General features: G+C 45.9%; 2 protein-coding genes across 2 annotated transcripts in view; one reads left to right on the top strand and one right to left on the bottom strand.

Moving 5' to 3' along the window:
• The window catches only part of ACAA1 (acetyl-CoA acyltransferase 1), a 15,931-nt gene extending 8,939 nt beyond the window's left edge, over positions 1-6,992 (top strand). Inside the window, exons 8-12 of the mRNA XM_019530051.1 lie at positions 940-1,130; positions 1,271-1,450; positions 2,565-2,620; positions 3,735-3,880; positions 4,859-6,992. Coding sequence (XP_019385596.1) covers positions 940-1,130; positions 1,271-1,450; positions 2,565-2,620; positions 3,735-3,880; positions 4,859-4,934 — 649 coding nt within the window. The 3' untranslated portion in view covers positions 4,935-6,992. The remainder of the gene's footprint in view (positions 1-939; positions 1,131-1,270; positions 1,451-2,564; positions 2,621-3,734; positions 3,881-4,858) is intronic.
• The window catches only part of DLEC1 (deleted in lung and esophageal cancer 1), a gene marked incomplete at its 5' end in the record, with an annotated part of 59,711 nt that continues 49,183 nt past the window's right edge, over positions 6,562-17,089 (bottom strand). Inside the window, 7 exons of the mRNA XM_019549415.1 lie at positions 6,562-7,627; positions 11,382-11,502; positions 12,005-12,158; positions 13,554-13,715; positions 15,357-15,542; positions 16,083-16,167; positions 16,269-16,363. Of these exons, the coding sequence (XP_019404960.1) occupies positions 7,498-7,627; positions 11,382-11,502; positions 12,005-12,158; positions 13,554-13,715; positions 15,357-15,542; positions 16,083-16,167; positions 16,269-16,363 (933 nt within the window). The remainder of the gene's footprint in view (positions 7,628-11,381; positions 11,503-12,004; positions 12,159-13,553; positions 13,716-15,356; positions 15,543-16,082; positions 16,168-16,268; positions 16,364-17,089) is intronic.

Here is a 17,089-nt window from a genome sequence, read left to right as displayed (position 1 = left end):
GAAGTCCAAGTATACAACATCCACCCCTCCTCCTGCGTCGAGGCGTTTTGTGACCTGGTCATAAAAAGAGACTAGATTGGTCAGGCACGATCTACCTGCCACGAACCCGTGCTGGTTTCCCCTCCTAAATCCTTTGTAGGTGTGGGAGACCCCAGGGCTAGAACTGTGGTCAGATTCTAAATGGCTGATTGCATTCTGCCTCCCTCAGTTCACCTGGTGATTTCTGCTGAAGATGGTATTTGTGTGTCCCAAGCTGCTAATGTTTCTCAGTTGGGATATAGCTCCCAGACCCCTCTCTGACTGGGGTTTGGTGCTAGGTGAAGTGATTCCTGTGGAGATGCCTTATGAAACTATGTAATGTTCCTGGAATCCTTTCTGGATAAAAGCTAACATTTGAGTGCTAGTGCATTGTGTGAATGGGCTGCCTCCCAACAAAGACAGGCTGACCTTTGTGTCTTCACACTGCAAAGAGAGGGAGGAACTTGACCCCTCCTTTATTAACTAGCAAGGAAAAAGATCCACCTTTGTGTAACTTGGCCTATTTGGCCTCTACTTAAATTAAGAGGGAGAGTCCCACACTCAGGATCTATGGTTCATTTATTCCTCCTGTTTGGATAACAGTAACAGACCTGTGACCTTGGCCACAGGACTTCATGGTTGTGACAGTGCCACAAATGCAGGCAGTCAAGTCCCAGTAAAGTCAGGGGCATGATGAACTCGTGTCTTCCAAAGATAAAAGCATGGGGTCCTCCTCTTTGACTTACAGCAGCAGGTCCGTTACAGGGCCCATTCCACTGTTTGCACAGTGTTGTGCCCGTTTACACAATGTTTGACAGTATGGGCAAGGGATCTGCAAACCAGTCTCTTTACAAGCCATGCTGTGAACTGGCCATGGTCATCTTAGACTATTTCAACACTCCATAACTTTTATTTCAATAGAGCGGCCAGAGCTCAGCAGATGGGACTGTTTAAAGCTGAGATTGTGCCAGTAAGAACTACTGTTACGGATGACAAGGGCAACGAGAAAACAATCACTGTGCACCAAGATGAAGGGATCAGGCCTAGCACCACGCTGGAAGCCTTGGCCAAACTGAAGCCTGCCTTCAAGAAGAATGGTACCACAACAGCAGGTAAAGCCTCTCAGTATATTGAGAGTTTTCTAATTAAAGACCTGGTGGTGGTAATGTGAGCTGCTCTCCCAGCCCACTTGCGGTGCTGGTAACCAGGTTTGCCAAGGCTGAAGTGACGATATTGGTGACTCTCCTAACAGGTAACTCCAGCCAGATCAGCGATGGAGCTGCTGCAGTTTTACTGGCGAAACGCTCCAAAGCAGCAGAGTTAGGCCTTCCTGTTCTAGGGGTGCTGAAATCCTTTGCAGTGGTTGGAGTGCCGCCGGAGGTCATGGGCATAGGGCCTGCCTATGCCATCCCAGTAGCTTTGGAGAAGGCTGGTAAGGAGCCGTGGGATTTGTTCTGTTTTGTGCAGTATGGCATAGTGGGGGTCTAGGTCTCTTGGTCGTAGAAATAAAGTTTATTCCTTCAGATGCAGAGCTCATGGAGTGCAGTCACCAGTAAGGGTACTCGCAGGGCATTTGGAGCCTTCAAAGAAGCCTTGCCTAGCATTATTTTAATGCCCAGTTCACTCGTATTGCACTGGTATTCCCAAAAGCTTGCACTGAATCCCTACGCAGTTCCAACAAAGGGCTAGTAAGGAAACATCTGTGGTGCAGACTTGCCATGGAGGACGCTGTGCCCTTCCCCAGGCACCACCTCCAAAAGAGGTGCCCCACCATGGGAGGGATTACTGGCTTTTCAGCAGCGCTAATTAGTACATGCAAATGAAGCTGTGATGCTTTCAGCTGGACAGGAAGCGTGCTTAAAGTGGTATGGTCTGCCTGAGCACACCACTGCTGGCGCAGTAAGTGTACAGTGTAGAGGGGCCAGTGACTTGTACCTGATTTGCTAATGCTGTGTTCTCATGGATGGCAGTGAGATGTTCCTGCCTGGGATTATGCACTGGTAGACCAGCATTTTAACTTCTCCACACTAGGCCAGTTCAGCATGGTAACTGTGTATGCTGTAACTGGGAACATACATGTGTATTTCCAAACATAAAAATACATGTTTGCCTGTGGAAAACATGTTTGCCAGTGGACTGAGATAACAGTAACAACCCTGTGGCCCTGGTTACAGAACTTCATGGTTGTGACAATGCCACAAATGTCTAAACTGTTTAGCGTCACTGTAGTTGTGTGTTCAGCAACAGTTCTTTTGATCTATGAAAATTCCCTGAGATCTTTAATATCTGCAAAGGCAGGATAAAGGGAGTCTTGTTTAGCTCATCTAGAAGACTGGTAGCAGTGCTTCATTACGCAACCTGCCACTGAATTTGAAGTTTTGTGATCTCTGATAGCAAATTGTGCTGCAGTTACCAAGGTGTCTCCTCCTTTCGGAGGGAATAGCAGTATATTTCATTTAGAGTTCTATTTATGAGTGGTCATATTTCAGGCAGCATTTAATCATGGGAATAATAATATCCCTTCTTCTGATCTGTCTAATATACAGGTTTGACTGTCAATGATATTGACATATATGAAATCAATGAAGCCTTTGCTAGTCAGGTGAGTATGTCCCGTTTAACTTGTGTGGCCTGGTGACCGAGCACAGTTCATGCTGGATATATCTCTGCATGTAATAGATTTCCATTTGCCTCAAGACGAAGAGGCCCAGTTAAATTTTGATAATGCATACAAACCATTTTCCCCTTTCTTCCACAAAGGTTTAACTGCAGTGGTGAAGTCTTCTATGACTACGACTTCCCTATTCAATAGAAAGCAGGGCAGATTTGCACCTTCTAGATAAAGACTAACCAAAGTGGATAGATAGATGGATATAGCACAAACTTTCACCTGGGTAACTACACATCTTTCTATTCAATGGGAAAGACAGCACAGGAACTCCATAAGCGTGACATGACGTACAACAGATAAAGAAACTCAAAGCAATCTGTCCAGTGAACAGCAGAGCTCAATCCATTCTTTGTGGATTTTGTTATGTTGCTATGTGCTGGTTTGCTCAGTTCTGTAGGGCACGCTGAGTATCGCTAGCATTAATAGGGTGTCTGTGTAAACTTGTCATCTTCCCGCTATGTTTCATAATGAGGGTGCAGGATGAAAATCTGCCTAGACGCTTCCCTTTTTGAGAGGTGAAGACAGGGGACCTGCTCTAGAAACCAGGCAGATTTACTTGCTGTTACAGTCTCTGTAGTTGCAACTGATTGCCTGTTTACAGTATATCAGCCTGGCATAGTTCTCAGTTGGCTCTGCATGGGCAATCTAGTTCCCCTGCCTTCCATGGTGATTTATGGGTGTTGCTAAGGACAGGCCTACTATGTAACTGGATACACAAATTGTACAGGTGCAGTTACTAACCCAGTGGTGGGGTTTTTTGTTTTTTTTGTGGGGGAGGGTTAATGCTTATTTGAAGTGGTGAATCAGAATGCCCTGTTTTCCTTTTTAAAGTGGGTGTTTGGGGCTAAATTCACCCTTGGTCCAAGCCAACAGGCCTGCAGGAGGCATTTGTTTGGTTGGCTGGCCTGTATTCCACTAACTATAAAGACTTGGGACTCCCAGCATTTTTGCAATCCTCTTTGCTCTCCATCATGGGATAGATGCTGAAGGAGCTGATATGTAGGCTGGTGCTTTCACAGGGGTATTCTCAACTTTATCTTTCTAGGCTGTATACTGTGTTGAGAAACTGGGCATCCCAATGGAGAAGGTGAACCCCCTTGGAGGAGCAATCGCACTGGGACACCCTCTGGGCTGCACTGGAGTTCGTCAAGTTGTCACTTTGCTCAATGAATTGAAGCGGAGGGGGAAAAGGTGAGTGTTAGACCTGTAAGTGCCTCCCTGCTTCAGAGTAGCTGCATGTTTGCCTCCGCAGTGTGGCAACATGGAGCCTTTGGTACACCCTTTCCTAAGAAATGGGACATTTTCTGTGCCTCAAATAGCACAGAGGAGAGGAGGGGCTGGCAGGCTGCAAACTGCTCAGTGAGTTGGGTAAAAGCCATTTGGATCTTTTCAGCTGAAGCAGAGACACTTGAATGTAGCATCTTGGCAGATTTCCATAGAGCTTGTTTTTCCACAAAGCCTGGATGGCAGCAGAAGAGTCAGTAGCTTAGCCGTCTTCAGGGAGGAGGGCAGCCTGCTGAGAATATTTTGCACTAACCTGATCCGCTGGTACCACAGCAAAGGCTTCTTCCTTGCTGTGATAACCTGAACCGAGGCAGAATTGCCCCATCTCGGACCTTCTTACTATTCCCTGTTGAGATGGTGTGGAGTTCTTGGGAGGGGAGCAGGTACATCTGTATGATGACATCTGCCAAGCTGGAAATGGCAGGGCAGAATCTGGTTCTAGGGCCTACCAGAATCCTCCTCCTAGGACAATGGGGCCAACCATTCTCTGGCAGGCATGCCACAAATTAGCCACACTCCCTCCCTGAGTGCTGCTCTGATCCCCTTCCCTGCCTCATCAGCAGCTCCGCCTTCTGCTCCCTGCATAATCTGTTCTGCTTTCTACTTCTTGCTGTAGGGTCCTTGTCCAAACTGCTGCCCTGTCTGCCCCTGTGCTGCCTGTCCCCCTCCCCTGCTTGTTGTACCTGTGTGTGGCTCAGGTTGGCCATCCCTGGCTTAGGACGTGGGAAGGAATGACTGCTTCTGTATCAGCTCTTGTGCCTTGTGGCTGGCTGAAAGAACCATGGGTAGCTCAAGTTTATCTCCTTCTCTGACATTTTTCTTTTCTTGGCTGGTTCAGAACTGGAGCCATTTTTCTAACCATTTAACTCCCTCATTCTGTTGCAGAGCATACGGTGTGGTGTCCATGTGCATTGGAACCGGCATGGGAGCTGCTGCAGTATTTGAATACCCAGGCAACTAAATTCCAGCGCACACAAAAACAAGGCGGTTCTAATTCTTCTTTCTCCAGTGATTAGTGAATCATTTGCACTAAAAAACTTAGAACTGGATCAGGAATGTACTTAATAGAAATACTGATTGCAGGCACTAATTATCAAATGGTGGAACTAATACAGGCAAGGACTGTTGTGATGTAGGGGGTGGGGGTTGCAGAGTGAAAGAGATGGGCCTGGTGGCTGCTTCCAAGTGAAGCTCTACTCATGGCAGTGAGCTCAGACAAATTCACTTTGATTTCACAGATACAGGCCCTGATGCACTAGCATCCTGCTTAATTGTATAAAATCGCTGGCGTGGAACCAAGGGATCAGGCTGCAATTCAGAAAGCTTGAGTTCACGGGGGTCTTTACTTCTTGTTACAGGAAAACTCTCTGGGCTCTTGTAAGTTAAAATCAAAATGCTGGTGCATATGGGGAAACTTTTTCCAGATGCTTTTATACCTATTTTTATTGAAACGATTAAGTTGTGAAGAATCTGGGGTGGGGGCAGCGTTGTTTGAGCCCAGTGCAAATTCTGTATTTAAAATGGTTAAATGTGAGTAATTCACCACCAGCTGGCCCCATTGCATCAAAAATGCTGCTCCTCTTTACTGAGCATGTGGATGGTTTGAGTGCCAGACTGGCTTGGGTTCCACCAAAAAATCATGGTTTTCTACCTAGCTGTTGTGAAACAACAACTTGGACTGACTAGGAGAAACTTGATGGGAGTTTATCTTCTCACAGTGAGGGGCCTCTTATAAATGAGAATTATGAGGGGATGGAGGAGGGAGAAGCTAGGGAAAGGCTTCAGCAGCTGCTAGAAACTAGGAATTTTAAGCTAGAGGCCGATCATTCCCGTCCTTTGCTGCATTTGTTTAATGATAGCTTGTTGGGTGGCTTTTAAAATCAGCTTTTCCCCTGAATTAACAGTAAATGTAAACCTGCCTTGTACAGAGTTCATTTCAATACATTCCTTGTTTGCTGTTAGCAATGGCCAAGTATCAGTAACTCGCACAATGTTTCAGTACCAACACGGCCACATGCCTCTGGCCCTCTAAAACTCTCTCCCTCGTATGCTACCTTTCAAGGGTGGAAAGCCCTCTCAGTGCTAGTAACCGTTAAAAGAAAGCAGACTTACTGTGTAGGGCAGCCTGCAGGCAGGATCCAGCCTAAGAAGAGATGGGATCCAGGCCATGACAGTTCAGGGGAATTGGTGGCATCCTCCAGCTGAAGCAGCAGAGGAGGCATTACCAGCATCTGTTGCCACCAGGGCAGCAGAGGCTATTCGCAGGGTCCTGCTGCCTCTCTCGTTGTGTATTGTCTTCACAACATCTGATGGTGTGTGGCAATTTACAGCCCACAGTGAGGGCTGCGTAGCAAGCAGGAGCTTGCAGCAGCAGACGGTTGCCAACAGTGGGTCTAGGGTGTTTAGAAATGTTTAAATCAATGGTATTTAGATAATGTTGCATTGTTTAACAAATACTCACCAGTAGGCTGAATTCTTGATATTTGTACCTTCCTGCTAATCAGGATAAAGTATTCAAATAAAATAGAAGCAGTGTGCTGGAGACCCAGGAATTATGATGGGGTAACTTCAAGGAGATGCCTAATTTATGGGGTTGCGGAAGCTGCATTTCCCATCCCCGTAAAAATGTAACTGTTGCTCTGGATGATGTAAAAATTGTGGACCCATGTTTTGACAGAGCACTGCTTGAACAAATCTGTCTTAACTCAGGTGCAATGCACAGACTTCAATATTTCTCTCCTCTTCCTGTCCATACACTGCTGTGGGGGAAAAAGGGTGGCAGCAAGACTGAAATATATTGTTGCACTTCAAAGATCAACTTGAAGTCTGAATTTGTGAGGCTGCCAATAGATAAAAATTAAGAGAGAGAATTAAAGGCTTCTCCTAGCCCAAATGGGGAATCCCAGGTTGCAGGTAATTAATAGTCTGTTAACTTAGGGTGGATTTTACAAAGGTGCCCCAGGGATTTTTGACACCAAATTCTGTTCACTTTGTATAAGATGATAAGGAGAATGGACTCGGTGTTGGTCTGTTTCTTTTTTATTCACCAACTTGTGCACCATGACTGATGCAGAATTAACCAACTTGTTTTTAAGCTAAGCAACAGGTTATACAGGAACTACAAGACACTCTGGTTTTGCAGTGATGCTCGTGGCATTCCTGTTACAGAAGCTCCCTTCGCTGTTTCTTTAGGAACAACCTGCTTTAGGGAAGGTATTGAGGCACATATAGTAATAAAAATGAAACGTGGCATGTTCTGTTCTGGTGCAAAATATGCTTTCCTGAGCTTTCCATGCTTTCCATGGGGGGTGGAGAGGGGATTTTTTTAGGGGGAGGAGGGGGTGGAAGACAGCCCATTTTAGTAAAATTCTTAGACATTCCTTGGACTTCTATTTGGAAAGTGCATTCGTGTAGTTTAATTTTAAGCAAAATAATCATAGACAAAGTAGTTTATCCTGTGCATGAACTTCCAATGACAGCAATAGCCAAGAGCTCAGCCCATTATGTTGATGATCTAGATCATCTTATTTAAACACCGAGCGGAGATCTTCATATTTCTCGTCGTAGGATCCTTTGCCTCTGATGTGCAGAGTGCAGGGTTTCTCTCCCAGCAGTCCAACAACGGTTGCTGTGGTTTCGTATTTGATGCCACTTCTAAAATACGAGAGAAGGAAACTGAATTGCATTTATCTGCTTGTGAAGGAGGGACCTCTTGTAAATTAAAGTGACAGGAGAGTCAGGAGAAAGAAAAGATCTAGGAAGGGTTCCCAAAAGCCAGGAATTTTAACCTAAAAAATCATACAAGTACTTAATATGACACTGGAGGAATTAACTGAGAGACAGAAGCTTCAGTGCTCATAAATATCCATTTACAGGTGGCACTAGGTAAGCTGAGCTACAGCAGGGGACAGGTCTGAGCTCTCTTCCGGGACGAAGCGTCTTTCCCATTTGTTCTGGTAGGCCAGGGGGAGCAGGGAGGTGGATGCTGGCCTGAAGCAAATGGCGCTGTGTTTACAAGTATCCTTGCATTTGACTTGTGGTTTGTGGCAATCCTAAGAAAGCCTTCACTTTCCTAGAAACAGGCCTGAGGGCCTGTGCTTTCCCCACTGTCCCACTTGTTCTTTTGTCTCAAAATTCCCCAGCAGGAAGGAGCACCTTTGCACACAGCTAAACTGGCTACAATTTAACCAATTTAGTGAGTCACATTAGGCATTCTACTTCATGAGGGAGTTTAAATGTACTGAATCAAAGGAGGTGGCTACTAGGGAAAACAGTTTTGCTTTCTGGCAGCCCAGAGCCACCATCAGTTTGCAAGTGGGTAGATGTGCTTCATGCATGCTCTTGCTTGTAAGATCACTCAAGAAAAGCAAATATTAAACCAGGACTTTGATTGTCTCCCTCACCTGCATTTTAACTCTAGGAACTTGCCTGTTAACCCTGCTCAGTGCTGACTTTTTATCGTTGAACTCCCTGGAGTAGACTCCCTCACTCGGTTCAAACTTCCTGCCTTTGTGCAATGAATCCTCATTTTTGTTAATATAATTTAGAAAGCCAATTGGTTTCTCTGTGGCCTTGTATTACATAGGAAAGTATCACGGGTGTGTTTCTTTGCCCTCTTCCTGAGAACTTCCTTGCACTGGAGGTTATGTTTTCCCAGGAGAGTGTAACTTTGCTAATGAGTATGGGGAAACCTAAACACAGTTGTGGCATCACTTAAGAACAGTCAACTGCTGTTTACTGGTCAAACCAAGGGGTCCATCTTGCCAGTCTCCTGTGTCACACAGGGGCAGAGAGTGGATGCTGATGGGGAGAGTGACCCAGGTAAGACCAGGTCCGTTGTTGCCCCCCACTCCCTTCCTCGCTCACTTGCAGCCTCCAGCATTTAAAGTCTAGGAAGCTCTGAAGCAGAGGCTGTACCCCTAACACCCATGCTGCAACCCTGCTGACGCCCATGTCCAGTCCCCCTTTCTGCATCTGCCTAAACTGTCGGCTCCTACCACGTTTGGTGGCAGTAAGTTCTACATTTAAATGACACTGGAAAAGAACATCCTTTTGTTAGTTTTAAATTTACTGCCTATTAGTCTCATTTTGTGACCCCTGGTTCTTGTATTGTGAGAGAGTAAACAATACATCCATTTACTTTTTCATCATTTAATATTCTGTAAACCCTTATCATCTGCCCTCAAGCATCTCTTTTTCTAAACTGAATAGGCTGCCTAGCCTCTTTAGTCTCTGCCTATGAAACTCCTCCATACCACTGATCATCCTTGTTGCCCTTCTGTAGACCTTCTCTAGTACCCCTTTTTTGAGGTGTGGGGACCAGAACAGGACACAGTATTCAAGGTGTGGATGCACCATGGATTTCAAGGGGCATAATGCTACTTTACATTTTGCTTACAATTTTCACTCCCTAACGTTTTGTTTGCCTTTTTGATGACTGCTGAGCACAGAGCTGATGCTTTCTGTAAACTGTCCGTGACACCCAGATCTCTCCTGTGTGATAGCAGCTAGCATGGAGCCCATCATAACATAGGTAGAGTTGTGGTTATTTTTGCCCACGTGCATCACTTCACGCTTATCTACATTGAATTTTGTCTGCCACTTAGCTGCCCATTTGCTCAACTGTGGTAGATCCTTCTGTAGTTCCTCACAGTCTTTACTAATGAATAATTGTGTGCAATTGGCAAATTTGGCCACTTTGCTGCTTACCCCCTTTTCCAGATCCTTTATGAATATGTTAAATGGCACTGGTCCCGACACACATCCCTGGGAGACTATTTACTTCTTTCCATCCTGAAAACTAACCATTTATACTTACTCCTTGCTTTCTGTCTTTAAGACAATTTCTAATCTGCAAGTGGACAGAGTCTATAATCCCATGATTAAGAGCCTCTGATGGGGGAACCTTGTCAAAGGCTTGTTGGAAGTCCAAATACACCGCAAATCAATTGGATCGCCCTGATCCACCTGCTTACTGACACTCTCTCAAAAGAACTCGAGTAGGTTGGTAAGGCCCCCACTGCCTTCACCCCACCTGCCTGCTACCACCTACCCCCTGACTGCCTCTCCCACCACCTGCCCCACTGCAGTGATGGGGACAAATTTAAGGCAGCCCGCCAACAATTAGATTCTATAAATGGACAATTATAACATCTATAATTTTTTTTTTGTATGGAATCCAATTATGGGATGGTGGGGGGGGGGACACGACATACTTCACTGCCAGGTACTGTACAACTTGCAGACATTAAAGGACTTGAGAAAACATTATCAGATTCTATTATTCCTCACCCTTCTATAATCCCATCTTTTATCACTTCTGTTGCTGTATATAAAACCTTTAGACATGAGGTAGCACATCACCATCAACTCAGTTGTTTTTGTGAAGTGCTGTATGCAGGTGTTACACAAAATCCCACAGCCATCTATTTTCATTAACAAGGGCTGCTGCAGATGCAACACTGCTATGTGAAGCTTTACAGTTAGCATGGCCTGTTAGGCTAACAGTTATGGTTTCCAAAGCTCCAAGTGACTGTGAAGCACTAGGGTGGTGACATACATGCCTGATGAAGCACTACAAAAATAGCTGTTTCACTTCAAAAAATCCTCCTTGGGAAAAGCAGGAACCACTTCGAAGTGCTGCATGGAATGGTTGCAACCTCTATTTGCTGCCTCTTCATCTGCAGGTGCTGCGTGCTCCTTTAGTAAGACTGAGGAATGTAAGGCTAGTTCACGGAGGACCCAATATAAACCTTCATCTCAGGATTGGGACTGCTTACAAGGGTGTATTCAGCCCTCCATGTCAGCTTGGGAAGGATTTTTCTGGTTGAGTTTAGGAGCACTTCCCAGTACGTGTTTTATATAGACAATGCAATAAACGTGTTGCTGCACCCATTACAGCATAAACAAGGGTTTCGGTTTTTTGTATAGCTGAGCAACAGTACTCGCGTGTGTAGCATACACTCTGAGAACAGCCAGCAAGTGCTTGCAGTCTGTCCACCACAGCATGTGCAACCTTGAAAGAACTGCTTGAGCTTCATGACAGCAGGACAGCGGTATTTTAACACTCGTCCCTACGCTTGGGGACTTGCATTGTGACCACGCACATTGAGGATGTCTGAATCCCATCTGTCTGTTAGTGCAGTAACTGCACAGACAGGCATGCCAGCATGTGTGCCTGTGTATACATGGGCCCTTAATCACTGACAACACAACTCAGGGACTAACTGTCATCCTTACTGATCACTTCCATAGAAACCTCCTTTGTTGTAGGACAAGAAGAGCAAAGCTCCCCTTGTTGACAAGAATGTAACACAGAGCCTGGGCTGAGGCTGCTTTAAATGAAATTAACACCTTAGTAGCCTGGGCTTGAAAATATCCTTGCAGCAAACCTGTGCTCTTACTATACCTTGCTGTAAAACAGATCTGTAAAGGTACTTTGGTGGGTAAGTCAGCTTCACGGGCCTCCAGACTTCCACTGGAGGGGGAGATGGAAAATACTTCCAGGTCAGCATGCTGCTCCTGTTGGTCTGCAACAAAGAATGAACATGCAGAGGCCTTCAGTGGAGAAGTATCGTGCAGCATTCACATAAGTCAAGACTATAACTCCTGAGTCACCAGGGGAAAGCTGCCTGGTGTCCTGTCCAATGCAATGTTTCATTTGCATTCGGGCAGCCTAAATAGTCATCCCCTGTCAGGCGGGAATGGGGGCAGCTGTAAATGGTACGGCTCAAACTTGCTCCCACTGCAGCGGATGGGAGTGGCTGCTGCTCTGCACCTTTTGACTCTGAGGCTTAGATTTGCAAATTAATCCAGTAGGTGCGATTCTATTCTCCGCAGTCAGTCTGGAGCGAGGGTTGAAATAAATGGAATTAGTTATGCTGGTACAAAAGCAGTCACAAGATTGGAACTAGATGTAGCCTGCTTGCTGACAGTGACTGCCAGGGTATCCTGACCTACTGACAATGTTAAATGGCTAACTGAATGGGAAGGCAAAAAGCTAAAAATGAGTCACTGGCAAAGGCTTCGTACCCAGCAGAACAATCCAGTAACTTCTACACCTGCTCCGGTTTAACAAGAAGACGTTTTCTATCTTGGGCTGACCAACAAAGCAGGTTGCAAAATCTATTGTCTCACAGGAGAGCTCCAGTACGGGAACAGTAAGGAATGCAGTTACCGGCAACAGCTGCTGGGTACAAGAGAGAGGAAATGAGCATTAAACTTGTAACATAGTCTGGAAAGAACCAGCATTATTCCATCCCTTAGCTGTTGGCTTGGGCAGGCGAAGGGTATACAGTTTCTGTAGCGCTGTAATGATAGTTGCTATGGATGACGTTAGGGGCCACAGAAGTGTTGTGCTGTGTTTGCAGGGGACTACAATACATGTCATTCTGCAGTTCAGACTTAGTTAAACTAATGGTTTATTATGACAGGGAAAGGTAGCGTGTATCTGTTCAGATAGACAGATCATCAGATCTGCCACTGAATGGACTCAGTGTAAGGGACGGTATAGCACCCCAGGGCTGTTTAGCTACTAAGGGTTGTGTGGAGACAAAGGCCGCATACAGACATTCAGTTTCTTCTGGGAGAGTTGCTGCTTTCTCAAGAGAAACCATGACTGTAAGGGGTGTTCACGATTTTTCTCCCAAACTAAAAATGGCCAGTCAGGGAGAAAAATAACCTAGGTAACAACTAGAGTTTAATCAGTCCCAGTACAGTTTCTCCTGAGAGAGCAAATGTCTGTATATACTGACTGTCTCCTGGGGAGAAAAAGAAAGCTAGGGGACTATGTTCTCTCCTGACAGCAGCTCTGGGTTTCTCTACGGTGAGAGCAAACCTAGGAAAATGCTCCCAGGTTGTTTTAATGTACTACATAGCAAAGTCATTTTCACTCTAGCATCTCTGACTTCTTCAGGACTGTATCTGACACATGGTTGTTAACTGTCTTCTTGTGTGTAGACTACCTAGGATGACTGCTTTTGTCCATAGCTTAGGTGTGCTGCTTAGAAACACTTCGGAGGAAAAAAACCCTGCATAATCCTGAAACTGCTTCCGCTCTAGATACATATTGCCTCACCACTCTATAGGGTCCAGTCTGGTACTGCTCAGAGTTAAACTGTCTGAGGGTAACAAGACACATGAGCTCAAGCAGGCTTGAAAGACTTTCGAAGAACAGAGCTGGTAAGTAGCCGCTGGCACACTCCTCAAGCTAGAAGTGACCACAGCTGCAGCTAGGCAGTAAGGGGCACAGTGTAACTGGACAGGTCATCTCTTGAGGTGTAAAACCCAGGCCCTCCTGCCATATAATCAGACATTCTATATCCCCTCTTGGGAATAGCAGGGAATTGGCCCTAGCATGCTGGTCCAAATCGGGTTGTCGGCCTGGGAGGTCTCTGCTGTTTCAGCTGAAAGCTATGCCTTGTTTCCTTTTGCACTGTGCGACTGTCACAGTTGGCACACGTCACCCCAGGAACGACTGCATTTCAGCATGGGCAAATCACGGTTTGAATATTGACTGAAGATCCAGAATGGATGCAAGAGCCCTTATGTGGAGCTGCCTTTTCTTCTCTTCTCTTCTTACCTGGGTTGTTCTGTTCTTGTACTCAATAACTAGATGTTGACTAAATTCCAGCTTCCTGTCTCCATTCTCCAGCTCCAGCTTTCGGATTCCAGGAAGCAGCTGCTCAGCTGGCAGACTCTGATATGTAAGTAACTCCAGCGTCGTGTGGAATGACACTTTCACCTGGGGGAAAGGGTTCAGACAAACACTGTGTGTGAAAAACCTCGGTAGGAAATCCAAAGCAAAAACTGCCCAGATAGCCCATTTGACCCCCACCATAGCACCAAGCTGGGGCCCAAATTCCCAGTGGAACCTGTGCAGCAAAGCAAAGGTAAAAATAACCTTGATGTTTCCATGGAAGTTAAAGGGCCAGTGCACAGAAAACAAAGGGGCAAAGATGAACTGCAAACTTTTAAAATATGGTGAAATGAAACCCAACAAGTTTAGGAACTTAAATTCCCCAGAATGCGACTCTGATTCTCCACCTACTACCCTCATTTTACCCTGCTGCCTTCCACAGGGTTATTCTGTGCTTTCAGTCCACTGGACTCAAGCCCCCTGTGCCTGTGTCTAAGAGTAGCGGCCTTGTTACACTGTACGCTGCGAGCTACACAAACTTTGATGGGCGTTAGCACTAGCTCGAGTTTGGAGCAGTCACACTTCAGGCCAGCAGGGCCTGGCAAACTGAAAGGTAGGAATCTTCCCTCTTGCTCCCAGGGCCTCCACCACTCCCCCCACCCTGTCCCTGGGGCATTACTTGTGGCTGCCTGCAGTGTCCCAGGGGAGTAGACAGGAAAGGGCTAATTTGCCTGCCGAGCTGCCACTGTATAGGCTGCTGGTCTTCTGGGCCAGAAAGCAGCAGCAGCTGTGGCAGCAGCAATGGCAGCTGGACAGGTAAATTAGCCCTTCCCTGCCTGCTCCCCTGGGACTGACAGTGCAGGCAGCCACAAATAAGGGGAGCAGGGAGAGGTGCACTGGGCATGATCTAGGCCAGCAGGGGAGGAGGATGGGTGGGGTGTTTACATTAGGGTATAGCCTAGAGTGGCTACACCTTAGTGTGTAACACAAGCTGGGTAACGTGGATCAAAGATAATCCTTCCTTGGAGTGGCATCATTCTGAGCTGGCTAACGAATGTTTAAAACTAGTTTCCGGTGTTAATCTGTGCTTCTTAACAATCTACGACAATCTGTGTTTCTTAACAACCCACATGTTAGCTGCCTCAAATTATCATGTAACAAGGCCCTAGATTTTGGATTGATAAATGCATGTTCAAAAGGCTACATGCACTTCAGCCTCCACTCCTCCAAAAAACATTCCTACCCAGGCATATGCATCGAAGGTCTGGGCAGCCCTCAAGCATGCACCATGATCCAGGAGGATCAACTGCTTCCACATGTACTTCATTTCATTCCTGAATGGGGGACTGCATTTCCTGTGCCAGCAGCAAGCATACCTCAAACCATCATTTCTGGCTACCCAGGCCATGCCTTATGCAGTGGATTGAGACAGGGGAAATGGGAGTTAGATCTTCTCTTTTAAATTGCAAATCCAATAACAATTTGTCTCTTCACCTATTTGGGAGCTGCTTTAGAGCACAATCTTGGATGTATTTAGTGTTCCCTGAAAAGTGACTTCTTTGGGAGAGCCTAAGAAAAGTACAGCAGGGCATCACTACAGGCTGTGCTTAAAGCAGAGTAGGTGCCATCCTGAAATTAATGTTTGCCAGTAGTTACAACATCAAGATCCCATCTCTTTGCTGACTGTTTCCTCTGCCTCCCCGCCCAAAGTTGTCTGTTCCAGCCTGGCGGTTGTTCTGAACCTACCAGCATGTTTTGCTGTGGATGAAGGAGAAGCTCCTGCTCTTGTTCTTCCCTGTCACTGTGGGCTGTTTTCAGGCTCTTGTCACCAGCTACGCTGAAGGGCATAGACAGAAGGAGCCTGAAGTGCAGAAGAGCCCCTGTGGAATTGGTGAGTTTCAGGTTGTGGCTAGTGATGGACTCTGTCAACACCTGAGAGAGAGAGTATCGGAAAGCTTTTCAGCCTGGTTCACTTGTGAGGTTTGCAGTGTTCTAGTATCAGGTTACTTTGTAGAATCCGAGACTGGGAAATGCCTGTCTCAAACCAGTTTGTTTTCTCTTTCATATGAATTAACTAAAAAAAATAAAATAAAACTAATGCAATAAAGCCAGACAAAAACGCTAGGGCACAGTGAACTGCTTAACTAATAGGCCGCGCTGGGCACTCCAGACCTTTGATAATCTGCAAATTAATTGTTTTGCTTCTCATCTTTGCTGCAACTATTGAATCACAGGATAGTTGTCCTAAGCATCACCTTTCCTTGGCTCCTAGATAATTATCCTGGAGTTTCCTCTGGCCTACCTTGTACTCTACAAAACAAAGTTCTTATTGCGTTCAAAATCTAGTACTGCAACACGGGTGTAGGGGCAATAAATATGTACTTCACAGACAATGTGTGGGCTGTCATGAGTTACCTTCAGCGCTGAGCAGCAACTGGAAACAGCTGAACACAGTGATGTGTAAATTCTCACCTTTGGAAGAGGCTGATCTGGTATCAGATCACTTGCTACAGCATAAAACACCAATCCTTCATCACAATCCATGTCCACATTTAACCTGAATGTAGGGAATCAGAGCCTGTTAGTACTCATTGCTCTTTCACCGATTTCATTTTGCTGTTTACTGGCAGTTGGGGATGTCAGGACTGTTGTACTTACAGGGCAGGTTTTACAAGCGCTTGCAGGTCTGTTCTCAAAGGGGCAACTTCACGGCCATGTGACCGAGACACCTTGCCAGGTATCATCTGTGCGAGCTGACAGCAAAGGGAAGAACATACGCTGATCAGACCAGAGGGCCAGCCACAAGCGCTACATTTGGATAGGCTGTTACGCCCTCAATGAGTTGCACCTGGCAATATTTGGTGATCTGTAGTACTTTATACTTTATGCTCACTCTCTAAAAGCTCTGCTGGGAACAGCCATGCCTAAGCCATGTTTGCATTTTGAATGGAAACAAAAATGGTGTTTATTAAACAATACAGAAGCTTCTCATTAATATTAGGGCAAATCCTGTTGCCTAGTCACAGAAAACATCATGGATAAGTATTTGACTGTAGTTAATTAGCACCATGTGTGCTTCTGTACTGCTTACAGCTGAGAAACTCTGTTTTACAGATGCTGCTTCAGCTGTCTTTGTCATTCCAGAAAAAGTCTTGCAGCAGACAGGTGCTTTGACCAAATGTATAAGGTAGGCAAGCCGCAGGGCCAGGAACAGACTGTGGGAAGCCTGAGTCGCACTCATTATCATGCAAAAACTACCTTGTAATATCACCTTGAGGTCTGGACCAGGCACAGGACTCCAACTCATCAGGCCCTGTACAAACACAGAGCAAGAAACAACCCCTACCCAAAGGGTTTCCAGCCAAAAAGACTAGATGAAACAGATGGGTGAGGGTGGAGGAGGGGGAGTAGAAGTAAGAAAACCAGAATATTTACAGTAGCTGCACGCAGTTATTAACCAAGCAAGAGCCCAAATCACA

The sequence above is a fragment of the Crocodylus porosus genome, unplaced genomic scaffold (genome assembly GCF_001723895.1).
Source record: "Crocodylus porosus isolate Cpor-Errol unplaced genomic scaffold, CroPor_comp1, whole genome shotgun sequence".
In the NCBI taxonomy this organism is placed as follows: domain Eukaryota; kingdom Metazoa; phylum Chordata; order Crocodylia; family Crocodylidae; genus Crocodylus; species Crocodylus porosus.
The sequence above is the reverse complement of the archived record's forward strand: the minus strand, read 5'-3'. Positions and strand labels throughout refer to the sequence as shown.